This window comes from Hyaena hyaena, unplaced genomic scaffold, assembly GCF_003009895.1.
Source record: "Hyaena hyaena isolate Hyena2069 unplaced genomic scaffold, ASM300989v1 scaffold_30, whole genome shotgun sequence".
NCBI classification, from domain to species: Eukaryota; Metazoa; Chordata; class Mammalia; order Carnivora; family Hyaenidae; genus Hyaena; species Hyaena hyaena.
Window position 1 is genome coordinate 5,593,922 of NW_024080662.1, and position 19,125 is coordinate 5,613,046.

General features: G+C 47.9%; 1 protein-coding gene across 2 annotated transcripts in view; it reads right to left on the minus strand.

Annotated features, from left to right (window-relative positions):
* Positions 1 to 16,727, minus strand: part of UPF1 (UPF1 RNA helicase and ATPase) — a 38,461-nt gene extending 21,734 nt beyond the window's left edge. For both annotated transcript variants that reach the window (XM_039228079.1, XM_039228080.1), the window contains exons 1-3: positions 16,497 to 16,727; positions 2,476 to 2,618; positions 830 to 919 (exon numbers count right to left, since the gene is read on the minus strand). In XM_039228079.1, coding sequence (XP_039084010.1) covers positions 830 to 919; positions 2,476 to 2,618; positions 16,497 to 16,727 — 464 coding nt within the window. The remainder of the gene's footprint in view (positions 1 to 829; positions 920 to 2,475; positions 2,619 to 16,496) is intronic.
* Between the last annotated feature and the right edge of the window lie 2,398 nt (positions 16,728 to 19,125).

The following is a 19,125-nucleotide window of genomic DNA, read 5'->3' on the forward strand; positions in this document are numbered from 1 at the left end:
ACAGGGAGTGGGGGCTCTGTGCAAATAAACCTGCCTATGGAGTTTTATCACTTTATGTCTCTAAAACATGAATCCCCAAAAATGCTGCTTTCTTGGCAGAGACCTGGTGCCATTTCCCATAAGGGTCTGCTCTGCCTCTCTGTGACAGGGGAGCGAGCTGTCATACATCATGGCAGTTCTGGAGAAGCCACCAGGACTGGAGTCTCACTGGTGGTGGGGGCCAAGGAGTCCCATCACTACAACTAGACCGACTGGACCCTCCCTGGCATCCAAGCCCCAGCACAAAACTGGTCTCACCCCAAACACAAAACAAGAGACCCAGTCACAGCTGCTGCTGATCAACAGCAGGAAGGGAAGCCCAGAGACGACGGTCAAGTGAACTTAATTTAATCCGATGATTCAGGATCTGGCCCATATTAGCCTCAGGACTGCTCCGATGAGCTAAGGCCAGAGGGAGCCTTCTCAGGAAGTGGCTCCCATGGATGCCCATTACTGTCTTGGGAACATCCTCCCCAGGCACCCAGTAATGAAGATGAACGGGCGTGCCAGGAGCTCATCTTGCAGAAAAATATAAATAAAAACTGGGAACAAGAATTAAGCCAACCCTACTTGCATAATAAAAAGAACCACAGAGAATAAATCAAGGGTAAATACATTAAGGCATTCACACACCACCATCTGTTTCAAGTTAAACCAGTCACAGAGGAGGGAAAAAACCAGGTTTGTTAGCGTGATTTTATATTGTGCTTTTGCTTCAACATTTCCATAATTTACACACAAATCTGAGCACAGCACTGATTAAAGACACATGCGCAGTGTGATTATCTACCTGCCAGAAGTATTTCCACGTCCATTACAGAACCACTTCTTGCTGGTATTACAGTAAACCACGCAAGCAGGATCGTGTATTCCGCAGTAACTAAAAAAGTCAAAACATCAACAGTTAAAGCTGGAAGGTCTCTCTCTGGTTTTAATTTGGCAGGATGTAAAATTCTTTCCTCTTACAACATTTTAAATTTTTTCATTAAACACATACTCAAACCCAACGATCCCACTAACAAAATCCAATCAGTTAACTTGCAGAGGCTTCTTGACCCTGCAAATGCAGGGAAGGGGTTCTGGGTGCTGGGGAGCCTTCTCAGGGAGGCCCTAGACAAGAGCAAAGCCCCTTCCAGGTGAGGGGTGAGAGCTGTGGAAGGTGCCAGGTGAACCCAACAATGGAGGTCTGACACCCCAAAGCAACCCCTTGTCAACCCTTTGGCCTGAAGTTTCTGGAACTGTGACTTAAAAGAAGGAAAATCAGCTTCGCTGGCTCTGGGCACACAGAAAAGCAAGCGGTAGCCACACCGCGGTCACAAGGCGCTCCACACCCGGCAGAGGGCGCCATGCTCCCGGGAACACTCAGCTCGATCGGACCCAGCAACAGAGGGTCTCTGGGTGCAGGCTGTGTTCAAGCTTGCAAGGAGCACCTCAGGAGAGTCCCAGCCTCATTCTTCTGAAAATCAACACATCAAAAACAAAAACTGGCTCACCAGAGTCCTCTGCGTATATGAAGCCAAGACTCAGCCTCAAACTGAATGTGTTTGAGCCCAGAACCTTCCCTGCAACACCCCACAGTATGGGGACAGCTGGGAGGGTGAGGGGTGTGCAAACTTCAACCACCTGCAGCTTTACCGGAACCACTTCACTGGCAAATGTGTAGGTAACAGGAACACTGACATATCACTAACATGTGAATAAAAACATTTGTAAACGAGAATGGAAAAAAGAGCCAAAATAAAGTGAAAAACAAAAGGCCAAAATAGTTAAAAAAAAAAAAAAAAAAAAAAAAAGTCTGTCCAAAGAGCAGGGAAAGAGCGGCACTCTGTCCTGTGGTGGGCACAGACTTTGAAGGGGCAGTGTGCTGACAGGTGGGCAAGACTGAGCTGTGGCCCAGGCCTAAAGTGGCCCTGACTGGCCAGGTGCCCTGAGCAAGATAATTTCACCTCTTCTGGTCTCAATTTCCTTCCAAAGCAAGAAAGAGTCCTGATGTAATGAATGGATGGGTCCTGCTCTAGATAAGAATTCCAAATTTGGTCAACAAACAGGTCTACGCACCGATTATTCAACCTCAGTTCTGGGGGAATTTTGAACACATCAGAGAAGCAGGTATTTTAAAATATCCCACAATCAATCATCTCTTTGTAAGAGAAATTTTAGCCATCTGTTTACCCGCTAAACCTAAATGCTCACCAAATGTGAGGAGTTCTTTTGAATGAGCGACCAGGACAGGTACCAAGAACAACCCCAAAGCCTGAGAAGGGGAGTCTTTTCCCTACCCTCTAGATGAATTAGGGGTGTCAAAGCATGCTGACCCCACCCTCCTGCTCCTGACTATGTATACACAGGTCTGAAGAACCTCCTTATTTTGTAATACCAAATGTCACAGTCCATGCTAAGACCATGGCTTAGGCTTCTAAAGGCATCAGCACCCACCTGCAGGCGTGTACAGGGAGATCCTTCGTGTAGTAGGTATCTTCTTCATCTTCTTCGAAGTTCAACTCGGCCAACAACTGGCTGGTCTTGGCCACATTGTCATCCACAGCCCCATTCTGCAAAATGCCCTCCGGTCCCCCGACCTACAGCAGAATAGGACCATCACCACGCAAGGCTGCAGCTCTCAGGCCTTAGCCCAGGCACATGACCTCTTCTCAAATGAGCAGCCACGGCGACCTTCCCACAAATGCTGGCCTGCTCTCTGCTTTGAGACAGTTCAGCTTCTTCTGACTGGACTTTTTACACCCTATTAAACACACCTGGACAAAAACAGGGTGTTGGTGACCTACGTCATCCACCCTGCCTCCTGCATTATCCAGGTCCAACCCCATCTGGTCACGGAGCCATCACCAAACCAGGATGCTGAGGAAGACACTTCGTTCCCATGACTGAGGGTCACAAGGAACAGGATGGCTTTTTACAAAGTTGTTGCAATCCCCTCTGGGGACAGCTGCACTGGCAGGCCAGAAGGCCTGGAATCCCACCAGAGTGAAGGGTCCCGCTGAAGCCTAAGCACCAGACGTAAAGGCTGTGTCCACTGGAGATGTGGGAGAACAGTTCTCTCATTGGCCAACAGACTTCCTCCACTGCCAGTTTCCCTCTCCAGAGGGCAGCCCTTCTTCATTTTGAATTAGTAGTTCAATGTTAGGATGACCCTCCAAACTCAGGCTATAATCTTACTATGTATGTTACCTTTTATATGTTACAACAGCAAAAACATACCAAAAGGCAACTTTAACAATAACCCATGAATTTCACAGGCACTTCTACTGAGCTCACATTTCCATTCAGAGGCACACGGATTCAACTCACCAGAGATTAACGGGCATTCCCAAAGCCACCCCAGGAACCTCAGACAGCAGTCAACAGTCCTTGTCATCTCCCCATACCCCTAACAGGAGGTAGGAGATGACACATCTCCCACATGAGGCTGGGGTCAGGCAGCAGGAGTGTCGGAGCAGTGAGGAACACAAGGAAGAATGAATGATGGAAGCCCCAGGGCAGGCACCAGGTTTCTCTGAGCTGTGAGACAGGATCAGACACTGGCCCCCCTCCCTCAAAAAGCCCCTGCCATTTAAGAGTCACACCACACGGGGCCAGCTCAGACCAGTGCAGCACAAGACAGCAGTGTCCACGGGGCCCTTCCCTGTCCACTGCTCCAGCCAAGTCACCTATGAGATTCTAAAGACATCGGTTCTCTTGGGGGTGTGGAGCTGGGGTGTGTGCATGCTAGCGCAGGCAGGCGCACAGGGGGGAATCAGGGAGTGCTGTGGCCTTCACGGGGTGTTCTGGAAATTGCAGTGGCACATCTGGGTTGTAAGTAGAGGGCATCTACAGCTGTGTCTGTAATAGTCTCAGCCCAGATCAGAACCCCATTTCAGCTTCTGCCACTAGTTTAATGTACTTTTTTTCAGGCAGGCAACAACCAAGTTTAATGAAAGAAAACTATGCTTTGTTTGAAAAAAAAAATTGTTTTTCAAAGAAAAAAAATCAAAATCAACATCTGGATTTTAATGCAAAAAACACAGTACTATAACAATCATAAGCACTTCTCTGTGAATCCCTGATCTTTTTTTAATTATGGTAAAGTACACATTATATAAAATGTACCACTGACCTTGAAACCATTTAAAAAAAAAAAATTATTTTTGAGAGAGAGAGAGAGAAGGAGAAAGGGAAAGAGAGTGCGCACGAGCAAGCAAGAGGCAGAGAGAGAATCCCAACCAGACTCCACACTGTCAGTGAAGAGCCTGACATGGGGCTTGAACTCATGAACTGTGAGATCATGACCTGAGCCCAAATCAAGGGTTGGATACTTACCCAAGGAGGCCCCCAGACGCTGCCTCCCTCCATTGTAACCATTTTTAAGTATACAGCTCAGAGGCATTAAATACATTCCTATTATTCTACAACTGTCACCACCACCCATCTCCAGAACTTTTTCATCTTCCCAAACTGAAACTCTATTTAGTACCAACTCTCCATTCCCCACCCCTAGCCCCTAGCACCAACCTTTCTACCTTCTCTCTCTAAAACCTGACTACCCTAGAGATCTCATATAAATAGTTTCATAGTATTTGTCTTTTTGTGACTGGCCTATTTCACATAGCGTTACATCTTCAAGATTCATCCATGTTGTAGCATGTGTTAGAATTTCCTTTTTTAAGACTGAATAACATTCCACTGTATGGATTTTGTTTACCCATTACTCTTCAATGGGCACTTGGGTTTCTTCCACCTTTTGGCTGCTGTGAACATGGTATACAAATATCTCATCAAGTCCCTGCTTTCAATTCTTTGTTGAATCTTATGGTAATCCTATGTCTAACTTTTTTGAGGAACTGCATTTTCCACAGAGGCTATGTCATTTTACATTCCCATCAACAGTGCACAAGGGCTCCAATTTCTCCACAGGCTCAATGATACTCATTATCATTCTTCTGGGTTTTTTTTTAAGTAGCCAACTTAATGAATATGAGGTGGTTATCTCATTGTGCCTTTGATTTGCATTTCTCTGACAGCTAATGAAACTGATGATCTCTTCATGTCCTTGCTGGTCTTTATCTATCTTCTTTGGAGAAATGTCTATTGAAGTCCTTTGCCCATTTTTAATCAGATTGTTACATTCTTTGCTGAGCTGTGCTTTGAAATTCTGATAGTTGGCTATCACTTCAAAAAGTCACCTGTTTGCCAATGCTTCTCTTGAAACATGCAGTGGCCACGCTAGTGTGAGACTACCACCAGGGCCAGCACTGCTGGGTCACAATGTCTCCTGATGTGACTGTGCCTAGGCACACACGTGTTGGTTTTCTGAAAGTGTGTGGCCAGGTGATGGCTCCTGGATTTCATCTTACGGCAGTGAAGGAGGTATATAGATCATGCTGCAGAAGGCAGCAACTAGAAATGGACATCTGCAGGGATGCCTGGGTGGCTCAAACGATAAAGTGGCTCATGTTACGATCTCAAGGTTCCTGAGTTTGAGCCCCTGCACTGGACTCTCCGCTGTCAGCATGGAGCCCGATTCAGATCCTCTGTCCCTTTCTCTGTACAACTCCCCAGCTCCTGTTCTCTTTCTCAAAAATTTAAAAAGAAAAAAAAAGAAACTGACATCTGTGATCCCATTTAAACTCTTAAAGTCAATAAACTGGTTCCTCAAGTATTTAAGGTAACAACAACGTTTCTGAGAATATTATGAAAGGCAAACTTTTTACTTGATCTAAAACTTCTTTCCAGCGGTACCTGGGTGGCTCAGTCAGTTAGGCATCCAGCTCAGGTCATGATCCTACGGTTCATGGGTTCAAGTCCCACATCAGGCTCTGCGCTGACAACGCTGGGCCCGCTTGGGATTTTCTCTCCCTCTTTCTCTGCCTCTCCTCTGCTTGTGCTCTCCCTCTCAAAATAAATAAACTTTAAAAACCAAACTATTCTTTCCAAAGATCTGGTATCCAGAGCTTAGATAAATGTGTATTGACATCTTTTATGACTTAACTCTGATCAGCTTTCATCTTTCCAAAAAGAAATGTGCTACTTTTCCAATCCAATCTCAGCAGAAAAACACCTTATAAAATCCAGGATTAGGGTGCCTGGGTGGCTCAGTCAGTTAAGCATCTGACTCTTGATTTCGGCTCAGGTCATGATTTCACAGTTTCATGGGTTTCGAGCCCCATGTCAGGCTCTGCACACTGACCACATGGAGCCTGCTTGGGATTCTCCCTCTCTTTCTTTGCCCCTCCCCTGTTCATGCTCTGCCTCTCTCAAAATAAACTTAAAACAAAAAAACAAGAAAACAAAAAAAAAACCAACCACCCAGGATCATCAGAGGGCTAAGGTAGTGGTCCAGGAAGGAATCAGCAGGCGGGCCCCCGCTCTCAAGCTCAGAATAGTATTTACATTTTTTTTTAAGAGAAAGTGTGAGCAGGGGAGAGGAGCGGGGGGTGGGGGTGGGGCGGGAATCTTAAGTGGGTTCAGAAACTGACCCTCGGACAACGACTTGAGCCGAAATCAAGAGTCAGATGCTCAACTGACTGAGCCACCCAGGTGCCCTGGTACTTATTTAAAAAAAAATTTTTTTTTAATATTTATTTAGTTTTGAAAAAGAGAGAGACCAAGTGCGAGCAGAGCAGAGAGAGACAGGGAGATACAGAATTAAAAGCAGGCTCCAGGCTCTGAGCTGTCAGCACAAAGCCCGAAGCAGTGCTTGAACTCATGAACCGTGAGATCATGACCTGAGCTGAAGTCAGACGCTTAACCGACTGAGCCACCCAGGTGCTCCCCAGGATTTCTATTTTAAATGGTTGGATTAAATACCTAATAATAGTCTCAATTTTACTTCTTATCACACAAAGTCTAGAACACTTACTATCTAGCCCTTTAAGAAAATGTTTACAGATTCCGTATCTAGAAGAACTCCTAAAATATCTTATTAGGTTGCATAAGCTTTTACATGTAAAGAAATGCTCTTGGGATCACTTCTCAGCCTTTTGGCTAAGATCAAGTGAAGAAATGCTCTTGGTGATATTTGAAGCTTTACTCTGCTGAAACATCAAAACTAGTACATCGAGTAATACAGAAAAGTACATACCACCTGGGCCCTGTCTTCCTACCCACTCCTGTCTCATCTGGGACTCATATCTCACAGTTCACCTCCCCTCACCAGCGGAAGGCATGAACCAGCAGAGGGCACCTCCTGACCAGCCACATGGGGACCCACACTGCACCACACTTACCCCTTCAGGTTAATAATGGGGAAAGAAATATAGGTCGACTCTCAGAACTCTTGGGAGACAATACAATACAGATACAAGATCAGGTAGACTCTCCACACCTCCAATAAAGCTGGGGAGGCCAGAGAAAGAGTCCAGATTCTCCAAGGCCCAGTAGCCCTCCAGCCTCCTGGTTAGGGAACATGTAAGGTATAGTGCCCACACACGTGCGCACACACTCCCAGCTCCTGGATCAGCCCCACTCCTGCCCAGCTATGATCTGGCCACAACACAAACTGACTTCTATAGCCAGGTTGTAAATTTCTCCCTCTACTCTCTGGAAAGTTTTAAGATAAACATTAACTTCAAAAATACACTGACCTTAGAAACTATAATTAAATTACTTAAAACAAAGCTCTAACTAGAGAGTGCCCAGCACAAAGAAGGTCCACAATCCATGCCAGGTGATGTGACGGGAGGAGTGAGGGGTCCTTGGCCTTGGCCTGAACAGGACTGAGGTCCCCTGTAGCCCCCAAGGCTCAGAGAGGCAGCAGCCCCTGCACCCAGAGGCACCCTGAGCCCACTCCCAGGCACCACATCACTGGGGAAACAGTTCCCTCTTCACTTCCGCTCTGAGTACTATTTGAAGTACATCTATGAACTGCTGAGCTGATCAAGGTCTACAGGCGTTTTCTGCCCAGGGACAGCTTCATACAAGCAACTACAGAACTCACTGTGCACATCAGAGTAGCAGGAAGAAAGGTCGCTTCAGTCCCACACAGGAAAAGCATGTAAATTCAAAAATCACTCCTAAATGTGCTAGTAAGAATGTTTATAGACCACAGACTTTTACTCCAAACCTCCTAAGTGCTGTACCATGCAGCAAGAAATGGACCTTTTTTTTCAGTCCCTCAGTCCCTTAGTCTGCCAGTGCTCTGGAGTCTTTGCACTCACTGTCCCTTGGCCTCTGCACAGCTGGCTCTTGGTCCTCTGGGTCTCAGTCCACAGGGTGCCTCCCAGGGAGGCCTCCGCCATCCCATCTGTGGATCCCCAAAGCCAAGGTCCCAACTATGACCCCAGGACCTAGAAATGAGCCCACACCCCACGAGGTCCTCACAGTGTAGGCTAAATGAATACATCTTCACATTCAGAAACATAAAGTCTGGAATGTAAAATAATTCATCAACTCATCAATAGAAGTATTCTTTTGTCCTGAGGTTTAAATAAAGAGTGGGCAATCACCTTTCCTCAGGGAAAGCCAGAGGGGAGTGGCTGAGCCTCACTTCTGGAAAAGGTTAACAGAAGTTCTGGTCTCCCCCTCCCAGTTTTTGAGAAAGTTTCAAAACTACAGGGAATGAACAACCCACACACCCATTACCTGGATCCACCAGCCACTCACACTTTGGCATGCCTGCTCTCTCCCACTGCGCGCACACGCACACACACACACACTTTTACTTTCCTAACCCATTTCAGAGTCGCAGGCCCCAAGACCAGCACTCTCTCCCTATAATCACCATACAAGCCTCACACTCGGGAATTATACTGATAAAATACTATCTAATAAGCACAAGCACTGTTCCCCAACACTCTAACGTCCTTTCTAGTTTTTTACATTCAAGACCTAGTTAACACGCGTTACTTATGATGTCTCTTTAACCTTCTTTAATCCATTAGCGTTAACCACACATTAACTGCTGACAGTCAATCATTTCTGACCTACCAAAATGCCTTCTCACGGTCCCACTCCATAGAGCAGTCCCCAGATTCTGGATAAAAAGGACCCTCACCAGCTTCCCCCTTTACAGTGGACCCTTGTTCTGGTCAGCATGCTGAGTCCAGCCCAATGATTCATTTCACTGCTCAGAGTGTCCTGGATGTGTCTGAGGCATCCCCACCTCAACCTGGGCTGCCCCTGAACGCCCAGCCCCGGGATCTTTACTCTCAAAGGAGCCCAGTCCACACCTGCAGGGAGAAGCCAGAGTGTGATGAGGGGTTCAGTCCAGAAGCCAGGACATGTCACAGGACAATGACAGAGACTGGCCCCCAGCTCAGTGGCATGAAAAGAAGAGGGAGGGGCTGCCCTGGAGAGCAAGCCGGGATTAATGACCATCACATTAATGCTGGACCTCACTAGGGGCCAGACCAAGTCAAGACATTTCCTGATGAATGAAGCATCTGTGGAGGAAGGGAAGCCCCATGGATTAGATGATCCCAAAAAACCACTGTCAGTGCTGTTCATCTGACAACAGCAGTATTGAGTATGACAGGAATATGCCTTTTTGTTTCTAGAAACGCATAGTAAATATGGTAGGTCAAAATGATTGTGGTGAGCTAACTCATATGGCTCAACCTAAGAGGGAAGGGATTTGTTTTAAAGCTCTTCTGCGATGAGAATAAAGGGGCAGAAGACAATCTTCAAAACTGCCGAATTCAGGAGATGCATGGGCAGGGTTTGTTTTCTTTACTTGCAGAGAATCCATAACCAACATTTTTGCACAATATAGATGGACAAGGTGGCCTCCTGGAGTCCGGGTTAACCTCGAAGAGCCATGCACCCAAAAAGAGGGATGGAAGGCAAGCTCAGCTCTGACCGAATGTCTTCTACTCCAGGATGCAGAGAGCCACCTCCCCAGAGTCACTGGCATCACTGGCAGCTAAGCTCTACAAGAAGCTAAGTAGACACCAAAGTGTCGTCCTTTATTGTGACAAAGGGCTACCCACAGAGCTCAGCAAGCAGCCTAGGTCTAGAAGCCTTCTAGACAATAGTCTGCAGGGATCCAACGAAGCCTGGCCTGGCACAGTAGTCCAAGCTCACAAGCTGCTATGAGACTAACACATATAAACAGGCACAATGACCCCTTCTCAGCCATGGGATCCCAGGACCCAACATCCCCATGTTTACCAGGGGAAGCAGAGAGGGCAGGATGCTGCTCTCAAGGAAAGCTCCTCTGCCAAGAAGAGTTCAAAGACCCCCTGAAAGCAGGGCCCCGATACCTGGAAAAGGAAGCCCCTGGGGAGCCTGGGTAGCTCAGTCAGTTAAGTGTCCGACTCCGGCTCAGGTCATGATCTCACAGTTCGTGGGTTTGAGCCCCGCGTCAGGCTCTGTGCTGACAGCTAGCTCAGAGCCTGGAGCCTGTTTCAGATTCTGTGTCTCCCTCTCTCTCTGACCCTCCCCTGTTCATGCTCTCTCTCTCTTTCTCTCTCTCTCACAAGTAAATAAAAATATTTAAATATCAAAAAGAAAAGAAAATGAAGCCCTTGAAGACCCAGCCAGACTTGCTGCCCTTCAGCACCTCCCAGGCCACACTCTGTTCTGGGTCCCACTGAGAAGAACTGGTAGTCATGACCATTCTCTGCGGGCAGGACTAGCCTGGACCACTGCAAGACCACCCTGCCAGGGCAACAATCACAACTGCCTCTCAGTTGAGAGCCACTGCCCAGAATCTGCTCCCTCCAGCCTCCGTGCATGCTGCTCTGGAGGGGCCTCTCGCCCTCCCTGTCACAGTGGTATCTCCAAGGAGTCTGCTGACCAGCAATGACCCCACCCAATACCTCCCATCAGAGAGGAGCCCTGCCTCAGCCATGGGGGATCATGGGCCCTGACAAAAACCACAGGCAGGAACTCCTGTCTGCTCTAGCCATGATTCCTTATGAGGACTCAGGGGAAACAGGGTATGCAGGGCAGTCAATATGTACTGTGGTAGTTCACACACTCACGTACGTACACGTGCTAGCGCACACAGGCACCTATCTGACCACAGTGCACTCTGCCGGGGCTTCCCTTCTGGCCTTGTCCACACTCTGCCAGGCCTACCTGCCATCTAAGCGCCCTTCCTCTCAAGCGAGGTCACAGTATCCCCTTAGCAACATCATGAGGCTCTAGGATCCAGCCCAAGCCCCCTGGCATGACACACCAGCCCTTGCCTGCACCCACTCTCCCTCCACACCAAGCCAGGTGTGTAGCGCTCCACGCCCACCTCTCTGCCCAGCAGCATGCCTTCCTGAACTCGAGGAACTCGGCTCACAAAGGCTTTCCCTCTGCAGGGCGGACCACTCCCTCTTATGGGCCCTCATGATCCCAAAGGTCAACCGCAGTCTCAGCAGTACCTGTCATTTCTAACAAAACAACTACAGATGGCAAAGAATTCACTTTGACCCCCAGCCCTCACAGAGCACAGCAAAGCAAGGAAACAGGAAGTACAGAGAGAGGCAGGAGACAAGGGCCAGGCTGAAGAGGTTGGCCTGACAGCCTGTACAGTGGGGACAAAAGTTAAACATGAACAGCAATATGAGGGCTCCCAGGCTCGCCCTGAAAGCAGCGTGGCCAGGCCTCAGTTCCTGACTCTGCACCCACGTGGAGGGCCCAGCTTACAGGGTGGTGAATCTCCCCAACATGTGACTGGGAGTGGCTGAGCACGGGGTCACTCCATTTCTCTACATTAGAGCTGCTGATGAGAGACTACAAAGGTTAACAGGAGCAAAAATGAAGGAGCAGGAAAGGGAAGAAAAAGAGGTATGAAGAAGAATCAAAGACAACAAACTGTGTGATGGTCGAGCAATGCTGCAAATTTACTAGAAAAACACTGAACTGCACATTTACATACAAGACTCTAAGATATACCTCAATAAAGCAATTAGAAGGATGTCTCTTTTTTTGGTTATGGGAGCTGGACTGACAAAGAACTTTGTTTTTAGTTAATACTGGTATTGTTCAAGTATTAACTGTGCCCTCAATCATACTGAATCTGGGTTAAGAAATTAGGGTGAAGAGAATAATAAGTCATTTTGCTTATGCACCACTGACCTATAAGCCCTTCCTCTCTCCTAATCGCCCACAGAGTCCTAACCATCTGGAAACAAACCTGGGAAATCCAATAAGGGGAAAGTGCTGAATGAACACTAGCCAGAGCTCCTGCAAGGTTACCAGCGTCTTATCTCCGGTTTTCTCAAGGTGTACTTATATCGCCGCTGAACTGAGTGTTCATGAAACCAGATGGAAAAAAGTCCCACTCAAATTTTAAACTCACCACTTTAAGGAGCCCCTAGACTGCAGTGAACTCATTTCTCCTCTTCATAAACTATAGACCAGTAAGCAGAAGATGATCTGCTTACCTGGATGGTCAAGAATATGTTAGGACAGCCTTCCACAATAAATTCTGAAAACTAGGTAGCAACTCTCTACTCAAGTATCTACCACTTGAAGAGAAAAAAGAAGCTCAAGTGTATGTACTCAAGACTACAACTGATGAAGAGCCTTTGTTTATCCATTTACCTGTTGATGGTCACTGGGGTTGTTTCCAGTCTGGGGCGCTCAAGAATGAATCAGCTATAAATGCTGAGAGCAGCCCCACATGTGGACAACCACCTTTGCTTCTCTGCAGGACCACAGAGGTATGGGTGAACCATTTCCATCAGCAATGTATGAAAGTTCCAAGTGGCTTTCCAGCCTTTTAAAAAATTTGAGCCACACTGACGAGTGGGTAGTGGTATCTTTGTGTGGTCTTTCTTTTCAGTTTCACTGAGGTGTAACTGACATACAGTAAACAGTGCATGTCTAAAGCATACAGTTCTATAAGTGGTCATACATCAATGCATGTAAACACCCAATCAAGAAAACGGACACATCCATCACCAAGTCTCCTTATGCCCTTTGTCACCCTCTTTCCTTTCCTTCCTCCTTCTCCCAACCACTGATCTGCTTTCTATTACTATTAGCTAGCATTTCTAGAGCTTCATACAAACAGAACCACAAGGTACATACTTTTTTTTTTTTTTTTTTTAAATCAGAGTGCTTCTTTTACCCAGTAGGATTATTGAGATGCATCCACATCATTGTCTGCATCAATAGTTCATTCCTTTTTCTGGCTGGTAGTGTTCCAACTCTTAAGATTTTTACCATAATTCCTATATTTGGAGAAAACATAACAGTAGCAACCATCAAAAGGAAATATTCCAACTAGACACGGCAGAAGTTTTATAACACCAGCTATTATGCAAAGCACTTCTGAAATTACCTTTCCCTGCCCTTTGAGGGGTAGGGGAAGGGCCCAGGAAAGAGTCAGATAGGCAAAAGAACACGGTCCCTTGTATCTTAAGGACACTTGGCAGGACTATGTCAGCATTCTCCATCCTGGGATCTGGAAGGCTTTGATAAATATCAGTTTTATTTCATAAACAAAACAAATGTTATTTGAACCAACTTGGAGCTCAGGAGGAGTCACCCCTATGCCATTCTCCTACCCTGGAAGGGACACACATTCTATTCTGCCTTTAAACAAACTTTCAGGTAAAGCCAAACAAGCAAAACTGGTATCAAGAGTGCATGTTGGGAAGGAGTCTGGCAGCTCCTGAAAGGGTTATGCACAAAGGTACCACACAGCCCAGCAGTTTCACCTACAGCCACACAGAAACTTGTACATGAATGTTCACAGCAGCATTATATATAATGGCTAAAAGTGTCAACAACCCAAACACCCACCAGGAGATGGGTGGATGAACAAAGTGTGGTCTGTACCGTGGAGTATTATACAGTCAACAAAGCAATGGGAGCAGATACACGTTACTGCGTGGATGAACCTTGAAAGCATGCTCGGTGAAAGAAGCCAGACACAAAAGACCACCTATTGTCATTTATATCAAATGTCCACAGTAGGTAAACCTGAGACAGAAAGATTAGTGGCTGCCTGGGGTTGGAGACAGGAGGACTGACAAGCTAAGAGGTATGGGGTTTCTTTTTAAGGTGACGAAAATGTCCAAAAACTGATGATGGTGATGGCTGCACCACTCTGAATGTACTAAAAGCTACTGAACTGTGCACTTTAAATGGGCAAACTGTAAGGTATATGGATTCCATCTCAAGAAAGCTGTGAAACAGAAGTGGCTGCACAGCACTTGATAAGTTACAGCCACTCATCTAGTAAGATAAAATCAAAAGGCATTCAGAATGGGTTTTTTGAGTCTTTCTGGAAGCCCCATCGTACAGTTAGTTACACAGCCAACTCTTGAGGACAAATAAGGAAAATCCCAAATGTGGTAGGCAGCCAATGCCACCAACTGGCAAGGGGGAAGAATCAACTTTTTTTCCACTTTTCAATTCTATTCAGACTTTCCTGCCCCCAAATTCAGGGCCTTCTACTGCGACACAAAGGATATTACTCCCATTCCCCAAACACAAAGTTACATTACAGGTGAGTGGGTCGTCTGAGTTCATTAAAAGTAAAGAAGGATAAACCCTTTTGATGTCATCAGAACAGAAGAGAGCTCAACTGCAACATTTACCTCTGCTGGAGAGTTTTAAAGCTCTTATTTTATACAGCTCAATGTTCAGGTGCAGAAAAATAACTAGATTATTTCAACAGAAAGAGATTATTACATGCCTTGTAATTAATCACAAACAGAATATAAGGAACAAAACTAGAACTCAGAGCTGCTGTTTTATATTGGCTACAGTTTAAAAAGAACTTGCAGGGGTGACTTGGTGGCTCAGTCGGTTGGGCGTCCGACTTCAGCTCAGGTCATGATCTCACAGTTCATGGGTTCAAGCCCCGTGTTGGGCTCTGTGCTGACGGCTAGCTCAGAGCCTGGAGCCTGTTTCCGAATTCTGTGTCTCCCTCTCTGATTCTCCCCTGCTCGCGTGCTCTCTCTCTCCCTCTCTCTCAGAAATTAAAAAAAAAAAGTTAAAAAGAACTTGCAATAAAACAATTACCTTTACCAACCCTGAGCTGCGACTATCGTGGCACATCCCTCAACTGAGCGATCTTTATCCGCAGTCTTCAGGATACACTGGACACAAGTTACAGACAACGTTACCTGGTCCATCCAAACTTGAGTCCAGATTTCATGTATGCTTCCGGTCCGTCCAAACATGAGTCCAGATTTGAGGTATGTTTAAAAGTAACAAAAATAAACTTCCTATACCCCCGTTTCACAGATGAAACAGAGAGGTCGACAGGTGTAATCATGAGCCTTCGGCGCTCATTCATTTCTCCAGACACACTCTCTCCTCTCTACCTTCCTCTACCATATGTAAACCAAACTGAAAACTACATACTTGCACACCTGTTCTCCCTGATGCTCCACTCATCAGGCATCTATTTTTAAGGAATCTGAGGTTAGAATGAGTCAAATGTTTTCTGCTTCTATTAGGGGCTAAAAGAAAATCCAAGTGGGTGGTCTACCCACGAGAGTGACTCAATCAACTAGCATGCAAGCCCTCCTCTCCAAGGACAGAGTCTGAGCTTACTCTGGCTGAGGATGGGGTGGCTCCCCCAGCTCTGACAGTCGGTCCGCATGCCAAGGAACACCTGTGACAAGGGATCCCAGCCCCAAACCCCAGCCGGTCCCCTCTGCCACTCCAGGGCTGGGACCTAGGTTCAGGAAGTGCGCGCCTAATACTTCTCATAACCCAAACCCAAACTTAAAATACCTAAGTAGCTTTCCCTAAATATTCACATCACTAAAAACAAAATTTTCCAACGTGGCAGTAGCACTCATGTATAACCCACAATCGCTACCCCCACTGGAGGAACAAACTCAAACCTAACTTTTCCAAGGCAGAGCTGTGGAGTTACATAACAAGTCGGTTTCAGCAACAGGCAATGCAAAAAGGAAAAACAAAACGCAACCTGTCTCTTGAATAATCTTAATCGCCCGCGAGTGTGGGGTTCTCAACTGGAGCAAAAATTCCGTTTCTACTCCCGGAGCTTCGACCCTGCCCTCTCCAGAGTCCCTGGGCCCGGGGAAATTTGAACCCGCGATTTAGTGGGCATGACTGGGGACGGGGGAATGCCCAGAAGGCTGGGACCACAGGTGGGGGGTGGGGCAGGGAGGACGGATCGGCCAGAGGGGAACCCGGGCGGATCACCTCGGAGTTGGCTTGAACAGGGCACGGACTCAGCTGGAGGAAAACTCGGGGACAGGTCACCCCCGACGGCAGGTCACCTCGGACACGCCCAGAAGGGGACTTCGGGCAGGTGACCTAAGACGCGGCCTGAAGTAGATCCTGAGAAGAGCACCTGGACCCAACCAGAGCGAGACTCGAAACAGGTCTGCCCAGCCCGGCTGGAGACCGGGAACCGAGGCAGGTTACTCTCGACCCGGCCGGATTGGGGAACCCGGGTAAGGTCAGCCCGGGCCGGGTATGAGTGCTGGACCTGGAACAGGTTACTTCGGACTCTGCAAGAGTGCGGGACCCGGGGCAGGTTGCCGGGAGCTGAGGCCCGGCCCGGGCTTCCGGCGCCGCCATGTGCCGCTCACCTGCGCGTCCAGCTGTCCGGCCGCAGCGCCCGCCCCAGCGCCGACCGGGCCGCCCGCGCCACCTCCTCCGGGGCCGCCGGGGCCACCCGGGGGCGTCTGCGTCTGGCTGGGGAGGGTGAAATCGGTGAACTCGAACTCCGAGCCCTGTGTGTCGGCGCCAAGCAGCTCGGCTTCCTCAGTGTCCAGGAAGGTAAGGGTCTGCGAACTGGGCCCGTACGCCTCCACACTCATGGTGCCGCCAAGGAGAGCCCTCAGGCCGGCTCCGCGCCGCACTCGAGCCCGCCGCCGCACTGAGGCCTAGGCCGCAGGCCTCGGGCCGCCGCCGCCGCCGCGCCCACGCCTCTGAACCGGACTGAAACGCCCGTCGCAGCACGAGCCGGGCCAAGAGCCACGCGTGCCGAGCCGCTGCCGCTGCCGCCGAGCCCCTCAGCGACGCTGCTCCCCTCAGAGCCGCCCGCCACTCGCAGCCCCCGGCAGGAACCGCCGTCGCCGCCGCCGCCGTGCGCGTGCGCGAGCCCGGCGCCGGCGCAGGTGCGCGTGCGCGAGCCCGACGCCAGCGCAAGCGCGCGCGTTCCTCGCGGACGCCTCCAACCGCGCCCGGACGCCCGCAGCCGAGCGGGCCGAAGGAAAACGCAGGGCGCACGCGCGGGGGGGCGGGGCTTTTAACCGCCGTCGCGGCGGCCTCTCGAGGACGTGGTCCCGCCCCAACCGCTGCTCAGTGGCGCTGGGCGGCGGGCGGTGCGACCGCGGTGGTTCCGTGTGTAGGGACGGCTAGCATGTCTCGGGTTAGTCGAGCACTGTCTGATTGCTCTACAAAGCTGGTCGCGGAACATCTAGTTGAGGAGGCTTGGAAGGGACGGTGTACCTCCAACTCTGGGAGAAGCTCCCTGGGCCTCAATTTCCCCATCTGTGAAATGGGGGTACCTGGCACAAAACATGTGCTCAGTATTAATTGGTTGAATAAAAGAATAGGGACAGCCCTTAGCACGGAGGCTGGCATAGGGCAAGGGTGGTTGCTGCTGCTTCTTCGGACAGTAATCTTAATAATGTTAATAATATATCAGCTATAACAACACTATAATGTTATATTGTAATTATTAATTACACTAATTATAATTACATAATTTTAATCTTATTATTCAGAGGCAGTATGTAGCAAAGTGATTGGGAGCACTTACTCTGGGGTGAAATACAGACCCGGACACCTTCTGGTTGTGTGACTTTGTATGAATGATTTCAACTCTCTGAGTCTAGAGTTTCCTCCCCTGGGAAAGGTTAAATACTATCCATTAAGATAGGATGAAGAGGGGCACTCAGCTGGCTCAGTTAATGGAGCCTCCGACTCTTGATCTCTGAGCCCCACGTTGGGTGTAGAGATTGCTTAAAAACAGAATCTTTTAAAAATATATATTAAAAAAAAGAAGATGGGATGAAGAATACATTAATTATGATTCACTCATTTAGGTAATTATAAAGGAAAAAATTCCACGTGGACAGTGGTTGGCTTTGTTCACATCACACAGTCTTCCCCAAGGGGAGAATAATACCCACACACAAGTGCTCAGTAAGTTTGTCCCAAGTTCAGCTACTGGTTTATGAACTTCAAGCCTAAAATATAGTATCTTGGGGAACCGCCTCACCTCCAGTTCCCTATTTATCCCAAGATTCTGGGGCTCTCTAAATGCTTGAAGTCTGTTCACAGGACTCCTGGTTTGCACGGCTACTCTAAAAGTTCCTGATCCTGCATGGTTCCTCATTTTCCAATATTCCTGTCACTACGTGATAAGAGGTTCCTTCTTTCTTTACATCTTTTCTGACCTCCTACCATGCACTAAAATATGGGAATATAGAAACTGAATAAGTCCCCTCTCCAGGAAGACATGGTTTAAGAGGAAATCCCAACAAGCCAGTAGATGGTTCAATTAAACATAAAGCCCTCTTTGGAAAATATCCAATTGAATTACTAGAAGCATTTAAGACCAATCTGGTAACACCTGTCAGAGTTTTAAACCTATCTCCCTCCCCTCCTTTGACCTAGCAATTCCACTTCTAAGGATCTCCTCTTATTTTCTACATACAGTCACATCTGCAAAATGACATTTGGGGGGCGCCTGGGTGGCTTCGTCGGTTAAGCATCCGACTTTCGCTTAGGTCATGATCTCGCGGTTCGTGGGTTTGAGCCCCGCGTCGGGCTCTGTGCTGACTGCCAGCTCAGAGCCTGGGGCCTATTTCGGAGTCTATATCTCCCTCTCTCTCTGGCCCTCCCCTGCTCACGCTGTCTCTCTCTCTCTCTCTCCTAGAAATAAAAAAAAAATGACATTTGGATGGTACACTAAAACATTATTTAACACAAAAGAAGTTGGTAATGGAGGAATAGGTGTGGGGGTGGCAGGAGACACAGACATACAGACAGAGTAAATAGTCACATGGCAGAAATAAGCCCTTATCAGTAATTACTTAAATGTAAATAGATTAAACTTTTCATTAAAAGAGCAGAGATTGTCAGATAGCTTTTTTTTTTTTTTAATATTTTTATTTCTAGGAGAGAGAGAGAGAGACAGCGTGAGCAGGGGAGGGTCAGAGAGAGAGAGAGTCACAGACTGAAACAGGCTCCAGGCTCTGAGCTGGC